Raw genomic sequence first — 12121 nt, 5'->3', positions numbered from 1 at the left:
AACCTTAAAGGGCTGAGTGTGACGACAAAGAAATGGTGGTGCACACCTGAAATCCCAGCAGCAGGGATGTGGGGGCAAAAGAGCCAGAATTTGAGGCTAGCCTGGGCCGTAGTGGTATGTGGTCCCAAAAAATAGAAAAGTGTGGCATTTTCTAAGGTTAAAGAGCCTCTTTGTACAAAATATGAGTAACTAATGCAGTGACGAAGTAATTTTCATCTGTGTACACAGAGGATGGAGAGGCACGAGAAAGGGATGAAATCCGTCATGACAGGCGAAAAGAGAGACAGCATGACCGGAACCTTTCCAGGGCAGCTCCTGATAAGAGGTGGGTCAATGCCTGCATAAATATGAGTTAGGAAGAAGGGCATTTCTTTAGCTTGGTCATGAATTAGTAATTAACTTTGTCATGCTCAACCACTTTGTCTTAACAGAGTTGACTCTTCCTAGAAGGTAATTTGTTTGTCCTTCACCTTGTAGAATTATTTGAGAATGGCAGGGAATCCAGATCATGTCTGTGCAAAAGAAGGAAAAAATAAAATTGTTGTGGTGTGTGCTTTTACTACTGCAGGTGGTGGGTAAACTTGTAGCATGCCTGTGTGTAGATGAAAGCCAGCACCATAGCCTTACTGACATCCTTTCTATGCCATGCACTGTGCCTAGTGCAGTGGGAAGGAGAGTACGTTCTGAAGGAAGTTTCTGGATGCCCATGAGTAGTTTATTTAAAATTCAGAACAGAGCTGTGTATAATGGGAATGAAGTGGTGTAAAACAAACTAACAAGTTTTGGGACATAAAATAGGAATCAGAGAAGTTTGTGATTGACCAGTAGCTGAGGACTGCAGTTACTTCAAAGTTCAGAAAATGCTGTGCTGCAAAGGTGGAATTCAAGGTTCAGGCTAAATGCAATGTGAAACACTTTCTTCCCATATGAGCAACTTTCCATGCTGTGGTCATCCTAGGAGTTGATCCAACCCACAGTTTCATCTCATATCTTAAACTATCTCTGCCGGGCGGTTCTTTATTTCTCCTCTCTGGATAAGTTAGGGAAGCAGAAACAACCCATGGAGAAGAGAGGAATGAATGAAATATCACTGTGGTCGGTGAGTTAGGGATTTGCTATGTTATAAAGTGACAGTGGCTCTGTACAGAAATTGGGCTCTTAAAACCAGTAAAGTGACTGTGAGAAATGACAGAAAAGCTGTGAACTTGTAATTAGATGAAAATGAAATTGTCTACAGAAATATTTTAAGACATAAGCATCTTGTGAAGTAGTGACAGTTGCTATAGTTTCATTGAGATGTTGATTGCATTTATACTAAAACAGCAGAGGAATTAATGTAATGTCAGAAGTCATAAAGTTATCTGGTTATTGTCATGTTTTCCTCAGAATCATGGTAGGATAAAAAATTGCTCTATGTAGTTAGGTCAGAGCTGAGTGTAGCCTGCTTAAAAAGATTGATGGTGTGTGGAGCATCCATTTGCATCCAAGAACTAGTCTCTTGTGTGTTCTTTCGAGCTAACAGGCCCTAATTGTATATGCTTAATTTCTCTAATATGCATCTGAAGTACTCTAAGGCTGCTGATATGATTGTACATTATCAGAAATGTATATATATATATTCATCTTGTCTGTGAAATGTGTTCAGTTAATGTTTGTGTATTCCCAATAGGTCAAAACTACAGAGAAATGAGAATCGAGATATCAGTGAAGTCATTGCTCTTGGTGTGCCCAATCCTCGAACTTCCAATGAAGTTCAGTATGACCAAAGGCTCTTCAACCAATCCAAGGTATGAGGAACTTAGAAAACAGCTTTATCCTGTGTGTTGGTAAGGCTATCTTTCCTCAGAGTAAATTTGGATTAGCCAAAGATATGCCAGAAGAAATGTGAAGTTGTATGTTTTTACTTATTCAAAATTTGAGAGGCTGGACAGGAAGGCCAGCCTGGACCTGGAACACTTCTGATTATGATTTCTTAAAATTCTCTGCTCTGAAGCACTAGTAGACAGTGAGAGAAATCAGGTGATGAAACTATTTTTCCTTTTGTTTCTAAAATAGCCAGCCAGTTTCCTTAAAACAGTGGTTATCAACCTTCCCATGCTGCAACTCTTATTTTATGGTGACCCCAACCATAAATTTATCTCATTGCTACTTCGTAGCTATAATTTTGCTACTGTTATGAATCATAATGAAAATATCTGGTATGCAACCCCAAAGGGGCTGTTATTGTTAAACTTTTAAGTTTTCCTTTTCTGTCTTTGAAATTGTTGTAAAATGAACTTTAGAACTGGGAATATAGCTCATTTGGTAGAGTGCTTGCCTAGCGTGCTTGACACACTAGACCTGATCCCCAGTATGACATAAATCAGATGTGATGGTGGAAATCTATAATGCTAGTGTTTGGAAGCTAGAGGCAGGAAATTCAGGAGTTAGCCTGAGGTGCATGGGACCCTATCTCAAAAAATAAAAAGTATTAAATATAAATGAAGCTATGTGACTGGATTATTAAGTACTAGATTGATTGTGAGGAAACAACAATTTTAGTATTGGTTGTAATTAACTAGCCTAGAACAATTTAATCACCTATTGTTGATTACTAACGTCCCAAAAGTCAGTGAGATCAAAGATAACCAGTGCCTCTGCCCTTAAAGAAAGAATCCTTCTGTTGAATATGCACACATGCTAAGGGAGAGAGAGAAGAGGTGACAGTAGAGTGTTAGCTCCTCCTGGGGATAAAATTGTGACTTGATGGTTTTAGAAGATTTGGAAATAGCATGAGTTACGTTCTTTCAAACAATATTTTTTTTGATACTTTTTATATCCCAGGCATTGTTCCAAGTCTATTCCTCTCAATTCTTAATTGGAGTTTGGGGGCACAACATATGAACATATTGGTGGGGGGGTCATATTTCACTATTTTTTCATTTTCATTTGTATGTTTGCATGTAGAGGCACTTGGGCCTACATGCTTATGTTAAGTTTGGAGGTTGATGTTGGGAATTGTCCACCCACCTTATTAACTGGGCAGGTCTCAGATGATCCCAGAACTCACTGATATTATTGAGTAGCAATAATATCTAGCTAGTCTAGCAATAATAGCTAGCCTGCTTGCTCTAAGATCTGCTGTCTGCATTTCAAGAGGATGAAATTGCAGGCAAGCTTCCACACCCACCTGTCATTTACATGGTCCGCATGCTTACATGGAAAGTGCTTTAACACATCTCCCTGGCCCCCATTATTTTTCATACATAATTGAAGACAGGGTTAGGTAATAAATGGAACTGAGAGTCAGCCTTAAATGCTTTGGTTCCAAAGCTTTTTCCTTAACTGCTGTGCAATGGCAACTAAGCCTAAGCAAGAGGCAGGATGAAAGTTCACATAAGTAAATATTTTCAAGATGATCATCCCTTAAAACCTTAAGCTTAAACATTTGAAAAGTTGAATGAGTTTTTTTTTTGTTGTTTTCTTTGAGACAGGGTTTCTCTGTATGGTCTTTGTGAATGAAATTTTTAAAAGATTTTATTGATACCCTTATTCTCTTGTACTGTAATTAATAGTGACATTCTCAGGCAGTTGAGGTAACATTTCTTGGCATCATTGTCAAGTATCTATAGTAGAATCCTTTAGTCTTGATGACATGTAGTCAATTTTTAAAATTTGAGAAGTTTATTAGTTTTGACCATATCCATGCCCTCCTTCCACATACATCCAACATTCTCTACATACCCAACTTTGTCTATTGTTTCGCTTTCTTTGTTTTTCTCTGTGTAGCCCTTGGCTGTCCTGCAATTCACTTTGTAAACCACACTGGTCTTGTACTTACAAAGATCCACTTGCCTCTGCCTCCTGAGTGCTAGGACTAAAGGTGTGTGCCACCACACCAGGCACTGTGTCCTTTATTTTTTTGGTTAATCAAAAGTTTTGTTGTTGTTTGAAACAAGGTCTATTATTTAGCTCTGGCTGTCCTGGAACGTGATATTTAGGCCAGGCTGACCTCAGACTTACAAAGATCCACTTGCTTGCCTCACTAGCTCTGGGATTAAAGGCATATACCACCACATTTGGCTTAATCAAACTCGAGTGTCTAGGTAAGAACCCAAATGTATATGAATAAATTATATATCTTTTAAATGTTGCAGTTGAGGTTTTTTTTTTTTTTAATTAGCTGTAAACATGGAAGTGTTAATTCCTTGTAAGTATTCAGATTCAGCTTTGGATAAGTATTCATTTTTATTTGTTGTCATTCATTTCTCCACAGGGTATGGACAGTGGATTTGCAGGTGGAGAAGATGAAATTTACAATGTCTATGATCAGGCCTGGAGAGGTGGTAAAGATATGGCTCAGAGTATCTACAGGCCCAGTAAAAATCTAGACAAGGATATGTATGGTGATGACCTCGAAACCAGGATAAAGACCAACAGGTACCACAACACATTTGACTGTGCTCCTTACCCAGCACAACAAAAGTGGTTCATGACCTCTTCTCTTTTTTTTCCCCTAGGTTTGTTCCTGATAAGGAGTTTTCTGGTTCAGACCGTAGACAGAGAGGCCGAGAAGGACCAGTTCAGTTTGAGGAAGATCCTTTTGGTTTGGACAAGTTTTTGGAAGAAGCAAAACAGCATGGTGGTTCTAAAAGACCTTCTGATAGCAGTCGCCCCAAGGAACATGAACATGAAGGCAAGAAACGGAGGAAGGAATAGATAGGCATCTCTTCAAAGCAAATGAACTCTTACTCACAGCCCTAATGATGCAAGTCACTGGGAAACCCTTTGTAAATGATCAGGATAAAAACCAAATCTGGGTGATAGATCCCAGCACTACTTTTTATTCCGGGAGACTGGGGGGGTTGAATATTATACTTTGGATTAGTTTTTTTAAAGAATGGGTTATGTTTGTGCTTCTCCCATCTTGCAGCACTTAAATACTGCCCCACACAGAATTAAGACCACTTCCTTGTGTGTGACACTTACTGATCCAGGGGTAATATTTTGTGTAAGAAAGAACTTTATGAATAAAATTACCCCAAACAGTGAGTAGGATAATGTCCACATACTGAAACTATGCTACCAAATACATCTGCCCTGTTGTACTGTCTTACCTTGCAGTGGGGAAACTAAGGTCTTGCTTAGTGCTTTTGTTTCAAATAAAACCATTTAGAAAAAGTCTGTTATGTTTATTTAATGGGAAGTGCATGAATCATCATAAATCTTCCTCTTCATCAGAAACCTTTGTTTTCTGAGCTTGAACATGGATCTGTGGAGGGGAAAAACACTGTAAGAAAAGGTTTTTTTGGAAGAAATATTAAAAGTAGAATTTATCTACTTGTTTGATTAGAGGCTCATACTAGTGTTTTTCAAGACACTTTGTAGCCTTGCCTGTCTTAGAATTGCTTCGTAGACCAGACTGGCCTTGAACTCACAGAAATCCACCTGCCCCTGCTTCCCCAAATGCTGGGCTTACAGGCATATGCACCAAGCCTGACCAACTGAAACTTCTTAGTGAGAAAGCCAAGATTTCAGCCTGTTCGCCTATACTGCTGTGTCTGCTGTTCTGTTTTACATAGACCCTGCTAAACCAAAGGGTCTTTCACATGCAGCTCAGCAGAACATGTGCTTGTCATGTGTGGCATTCTAGATTCAATTGTAGCACCAAAAAATTAAAAAGGGTCTTCTCTTTTTAATTTAATTTAAAGGGTCTTATAGGTTACCATCTACTGTTTAGAAAGCAACATGTAACATACAACAGACAGAAATACTTGCCTTTACCCCATCAATAATATGATTTTCGTGTTGTAGTGCATTCTGAAGTTCTTCCTGTGAAGAAAAGTGAACCCAACCGAAGCCTTTGTGAAAGCCAGTCTCTTTGTCCTAAAAATGAAAATTCAATAGAAAAGGATTAACCATAACTTCAGTGGTTCATCCATAAGCGAGACAGGGTTTCTCTGTGTAGTCTTGGCTGTCCTGAACTCACTTTGTAGACCAGGCTGGTCTCGAACTCACAGAGAATTGCCTGCCTCTGCCTCCCCAAGTACTGGGATTACAGGCGTGCACTACCTGGCTTCATTTGCCAAAATCAGATCACAGACAATATGTATCAGTAACCTGGTTACCCAAAACTAAATCCTAGTGTTACTCTGCTTTTCTACCGGCAACAGAGGAAATACCAACAGCTTTCTGCAAGTGCATTTGATATAGTCAAAAGTCCAAGAAGCAAACCACTAATGATGTTAGTCAAAGGAAATACTCTAACTGAAATATTCTCCTTTTTTTAATTGTTTCTAATGTACTACTTACTAAAAAAGCTCCCAAACCTAGGTGTATCTTGTCACTTCTTAAACAAATGAACTTCATCGTCACTACCACTGTCATCACATGCTTTGTTTTTATGTTGCATTTGAATGCCATATGTATATGGGTAATTGTGGAGCCCAGAAGAGGCCATTAGGTATCATGGAACTGGAGTTAGAGTGGCTGTGAGACATCCCACGTGGGTGCTAGGACTCAAACTCAGATCCTCTGGAAGAGCAACAAGTGTTCTTCAGCAAATGCATCCCTCCAGCACCTTCACTGAAGAACAAGAGTAAAAGTAAAGCCTTCACTAACAACTTTGGGTTAAACCATTTTGCTACTTGTGGAAAACGCAGAGCACTTATTGTTTGACCTAAGTATCTGGCACAGAAAAAATCATAGTGTGCCTTGAGGGACTCTCACTCCTCCAACCCTCTGACAAAAGACACTATGAAGATGTGTAGTTGGCCCCTATTAGTTACAAAATATACTGTTCCAAAAAACAAATTGTTGGATATTACTCTAATACTTCAAAGGTAGCTTTATTAATGTTGAATGCAGGAAAAGCTTCTAATGACCCCAACAATAATCCAGTCCAATGCTCACATGGCCATTCTCAAAATTCAAGGCATTAAAAGTGTGTTAAAATGGAAATGACAGTTGGGTATAATAGCACCACACATCTGTAACTCCAGCACTTGGGAAAGCAGGCAAGGTTAGCACTGATTAAGATCATCCCCTGCTAAACAAGTGGGAAGCAGCCCAGGCTACATGACTTCCTGTCTGAACTAGCAGATTGCTCTTTACTAGCTGGATCTCATGATACCAGGCGGTACTATGCAGGCTGCTATGGGATAAAGGCGTTGATGGTCTAACCCAGACATGAACTCTGAACTATAATACCAATAGATACAGGGAAGGAGTTGGAAGCAGGAAGGGGGAAATTATGCTTGTATTTTTGGTGTTTTTTTTTTTTTTTTTTCTTTCTTTCAAGAAAAGGTTTCTCTGTTGTAGCCCAGGCTGTTCTGGAACTCATCCTGTAAACCAGATTGGCCTCAAACTCAACTCCACCTGTCTCTGCCTCCCAAGTGATAGGATTAAAGGCATGCACCACCACCACCATTGCCTAAAACAATTTTTAATTAAAATGAATAAATACTTGTGATAAATTGTACTTTGATACAGTACCACCCACAAGTTTATCAATAGATTTTGGGAGTGTTTCACTCCATTAATAAAAGATAAAAGAAACCAAGAATGAAAGATAACATTTTTTTTCCTTCTGGCAGTCTGACTAAGGCTAAAAGCGAAGCCGCATACATACTAGGCAAATGCTGTACCACAGAGATAATGTTCCCACCCCACCGCCCAGTAGTTCTATGTTACTGTTTTAATACTCACAAAAGGTACAGTACACTTTTTTATATGGCCAAACTGAGCAAAATGTTCTCTCAGCTCACCTGTAAAAAGGGAGGAAGCATATTAAAATTAAGTCCGTGTATCTTACGTTCTCTAGATTGTAGATGACATTCAGAAAGATTCCAGAGTTCCTGAACTTCTAACAAACAAGAACTATTTTGAATTTCCTGAGTCCGAAGATTCCAAAAGCAGCAACAGGACTGTTGTAAAGCACCAAGTGTAGAGGTGGGAAGGAAACAGACATAAAAACTGCTGAACTGGCTGTAGCTGCCATCCTCAAGAGATACTTCACCACACCAGGAACTGCCCACTGTGTGTGTTAATACAATCCCTCTAAGCAGTAGGCATAAATCTTTACAGCCCAGCGTCCTGCCAGATATATAAGAGGTTTCCAAACAAAATCTCAGCGTAGTGGTCTTCCATCAGTCCTACCTATGCTTCCTGCCTTATTTCCTATTGCAGGCCTAGATACTGTCAAGTGCAGCAGAGTCAATTCTCTGTCCTATCCCATGGATTCCCATTTTCATCTATGTGGGTTCTCTTCCATATGCCAGTATTCTCATATCCTCTGACCTAAATTATGAGGGTTTTTTTTCCAAGCTGAGTATTATTTTATTGAATTCATATTATAATACTCTTTCTGTGTGATCTTAAAGATAAAGCTACATGGCTTCTTTCTCTTCTGCAGTGGTTCTATTTTGCAGGTTTACATTTTAATATTACTTGCTATTGTCCCTGTAGTGGTTTGAATGATAATGGCCTTATGGGCTCATGTACTGGAATACTTGGTCCCCAGAGGCTAGAACTGTTTGGGATGGATTAGGAAGTTTGGCCTTGTAGAAGGTATGTCACTGGGGGGTTATAAACTTATTTGCCTGCTTCCGTGTTGTCTCAGAGGCTTACTGCTTCTGTCTACAAACTTAGGCCTAGTCCTGGAAGCTGTGAGCCTCCATACAATCTAATCTAGGCCTAGAATGTTTTCAGCCTCTGAGATCTACTGCTGAACAAGCTCACCCTTTCTAGCTCTTTCTGAACTCTGGATGGATAGTTCAACTCAGTTGTTCTGGATCAAACTCCTCTCCAAGATGACTGATTCAATCTGGCTCCTCTCAGTTTCTCACTGAATTGCTCTGCTTGGCCTCAAACTAACTCTAGCAATCTGTTCTAATCTTCTGACTCCTTCTCATTCTCTGGTTCATTCTGTCTTTACCCATGTTTGGCTTATTCTCTCCTCAACCTCTCTCTGTAAAACACTCCTGGTGAAAACTGACTCTGAATTCCACTAACTGAACTGCCATGAATTCAACTCCATTGCACTGCCTCAACTGAACTGTCTGACAGTACTGACTAGAACTCTGCATGGCTGTCTCGTGAGTGCTGGACCTAAGCTTTTCTTTACCTGAAACTTGCTCTATACTGGGCTGGCCTTGAACACAGAAATCTGCTTACTTCTATCTCCTGGGATTAAAGGTGTGTCTATATTCCAGCCAGATCACACAAACTTAGAAGGTCTCTGGATATGATCTCTTACCAGAGCAGCCATGTTCTGAATTAAATTTTTCTATAGGGGGTTTGCATCAAAGTTTCAAAAGTCCACACAATTCCCAATTGTTCTCTCTGCCTCATGGTTGTTGTCGCAAGATATGAGAACTCAGATACTATTCCAAGGTCATGCCTACCTGCCTGCATCCATGCTCCCCACTATGATGGTCATGGACTCACCTTCTAAAACTGTAAGCCCCCAATAAATTGCTCCTTTACCATGCTTTAGTCATGGTATGTAATCACAGCAATAGAAAGTATGACAGTTCCAAGATAATCTAAGCATCACTGGCCCAACTGTGTACTTCTTGCTTAGAAGTCTTCATCCTACCACTACACTACAAGCTGAACCAGGAAAACCATGCTTACAGTGTGTTGCACTATAAACATATCAATCGCAGCTCAATGAAGAATGAGGCAACATCACATAATCCTTCAATAACTAGAGGCTACATTTCTGAAAGGTCCTAATGATTGGCAAGGTCAGAGACTCATAGAACATAACTGGAGATTAGGCAAAACAGCACCAAACATGTTAAAATTAGTAAAAGTTCTATAAAACACTTCCAATGTTATGATTTTGATCTTTAATACCCCTCACTGGCTCCTATGCTAAAGGCTTTGTTAGAAGTAGGAACCTTTTAGGATATAGGACCTAGTGGAACTATGTTATAGCAATGGGAGGGGCACCTGAAGGAACACTGGAGCCCCTCTTACTCATTCTCTCTTGAAGTAAACAGCCTTCTTACACCTTCTGCCCCAAATATGATACACTATGCCAAGACAAACCCAAACAAGGCTGGATAAAACTGGACTTGAAAACATACAAAAAATATTTCTTCTTTTAAACTGTTTGTGACAGATGTTCTGTCACGGCAACAGAAACCACTTCAAGAAGGAAAGCCTCTTATCAAATCACTTCAGGAGAGTGTGCTGTACACACGAAAAGCAGTGCATAGACACGATTTAAGTATTTGCTAGGTTAAAAAGATGAACTAGGAAAAAAAAAACTATTGCAATGTCATAGAGTTTTAAAGGGTTCGCATCATCCGTTGTAGTGTGGAAATTTGAATCTACTGGCTGCTGGTGAAAATCCTCAAGCTCTCTACAGAGTTTAACAGAATGTAAGGGGGAGCACTATGGGAGAGCTGACATTTGCCAGGGTGAGGCTCAGACACTATTTCCACCCATACTACTACATCTGAACCACAAAAACTACAAAATCACTATATTCTAAGAGTTTTAAGGGGACTGATACATAAATGAATAACTAACTCCCCCCTCTCACCCCCAAAAATGAGCTTGGATTTTAAGTTTAGGTGAGCAAATTTTAAAAATTTGCTTAACTTAGCTGGTGTCTCACTTACAAACCAGGCACTCAGTGGGCTATAGTATGAGATCCTGACTCAAAATAAAAAGTAAAGCCTGGAGCGATGGTTCAGCCTTTAACAGTACATACTGCTCTTACAGAGGACCCAAGTTCAGATCTACAGAGCCCCATGTCAGGAGGGCTCACAACTGCCTGTAATTCCAGTTCTTGTGGATCCAACACCTTCTTCTGTATTGCCTGGGGCACCTTCATTCACCTGCACATATCCACAGACATACACATAGAAATAAAAATCTTAAGCCTAAATTGCAGCTAATAAGAAGCAAAGTTGGCGAGTGATTTTAGAAATAACCAACCCTTTATCACCAGACTATTCTTCTTCCCCGTATGTCAATTTTAACAACCATACAAATAACTATCACTTTTTGAGTACTTAACGCTCTAGCATAAATCTACCAAGTTTACATGTAAACTCATTTATTCCTCTCCCCATTTCTAGAGGGAGGTATTACTGATTCTACTTTTTAGAAAATTAAACGGGTTCTCTTATGAGAATCTTTCCCATATTAACTTCAGTTATTTGGATTATTCGATTATTAAAAGTTTGGAATTCTAACCCACGCAGCCTGACCTCAAAGTCCACTTCTCAACCAAAACCTACAACCTCTGTACAAATGCTGGCCAGACACCTCACAGGCAGCTCAAACTCACACACTGAAACTTTTACTCTTCATCTTCTGTCAATTTCCTCCTCCTAAATTCTAAAAGCGAAGGTCATCTATGCTAGAAATCTGGAATATACACCTTTCTCCTCAAACCATCACGAATGCTGTGGATTTTATCTTGAAAACCGACGTGATTCTGACCCCCTCCCCTTTACCAGTTCCCTTGTCCAAGTATTCATTTTTGACCTAAATTAAATATTTTGTCTCTTCTCCACCCGTACATTCTTGCCACTTTAAGGCCAAGCACCCCAGAAGTCAAAATAGCTCCTTCTGTTGTAAATGTCCAAGAATGCAAATAATAAATCTTTCCACCAAATAATTACAAATCGCTGGGTACCGTTGAGTCGCACCCTAAAGGCTGGGACGGGGGTTTGGATGGTGGGGTGGAAATCATCTACCTAAACAGTTAACGGGAAGCAAAATTTTCTGCGCGGTGGCTTACTCAAGAGCAAACCACCGGTGCTCGGTGCAAAAGGAGAAGCATGACCCTGCGCAAGGATGACGCGCAAATTCATAACGCTTTCATTAAAAGAAAAAAAAAAAAAAAAAAAAGCAAACCACCTGACCTAACCCATCGACCATGCTGCTTTAAGTTCTCTACAGAGAACTTTTGTTTTGCGCGTTACGTGAACAGAAAAACTGGGCCCTTCCTCATCTCCATCACTCACTCGACGCCGCAGTCCAAGGAATTTTTCTGATAAAAGCAATAGGCCGACCAGCACTGGAACGCAGGGCCATCATGGCCCGGACGCTGGAAACTGCCATGTTGAAAGTGAATGACTCAAGAGCTGGGGTCGTGACCCGGAAGAACCTGCGGGAT

At 40.0% G+C, this 12121-nt stretch overlaps 2 protein-coding genes across 3 annotated transcripts in view; one reads left to right on the top strand and one right to left on the bottom strand.

Moving 5' to 3' along the window:
- Positions 1-5160, top strand: part of Snw1 (SNW domain containing 1) — a 26335-nt gene extending 21175 nt beyond the window's left edge. The window contains exons 11-14 of one of the 2 annotated variants that reach the window (XM_021653277.2): positions 229-325; positions 1670-1787; positions 4256-4419; positions 4500-5160. In XM_021653277.2, the coding sequence (XP_021508952.1) occupies positions 229-325; positions 1670-1787; positions 4256-4419; positions 4500-4698 (578 nt within the window). In that variant the 3' untranslated portion in view covers positions 4699-5160. Of the gene's footprint in view, positions 1-228; positions 326-1669; positions 1788-4255 lie in introns of both variants that reach the window. The other variant, XM_021653267.2, reaches the window with a different exon arrangement.
- Positions 5157-12121, bottom strand: Slirp (SRA stem-loop interacting RNA binding protein). Its single transcript, XM_021653301.2, has 4 exons — positions 11970-12121; positions 7687-7745; positions 5758-5865; positions 5157-5251 (listed from the first exon to the last, which is right to left on the bottom strand). Exons 1-4 carry the CDS (start codon positions 12064-12066, stop codon positions 5198-5200), a joined length of 318 nt encoding a protein of 105 aa, XP_021508976.1. The 5' UTR covers positions 12067-12121; the 3' UTR covers positions 5157-5197.

This window comes from Meriones unguiculatus, chromosome 7 (assembly GCF_030254825.1).
Source record: "Meriones unguiculatus strain TT.TT164.6M chromosome 7, Bangor_MerUng_6.1, whole genome shotgun sequence".
NCBI classification, from domain to species: domain Eukaryota; kingdom Metazoa; phylum Chordata; class Mammalia; order Rodentia; family Muridae; genus Meriones; species Meriones unguiculatus.
This window is presented reverse-complemented; position numbering and strand designations above follow the sequence as displayed.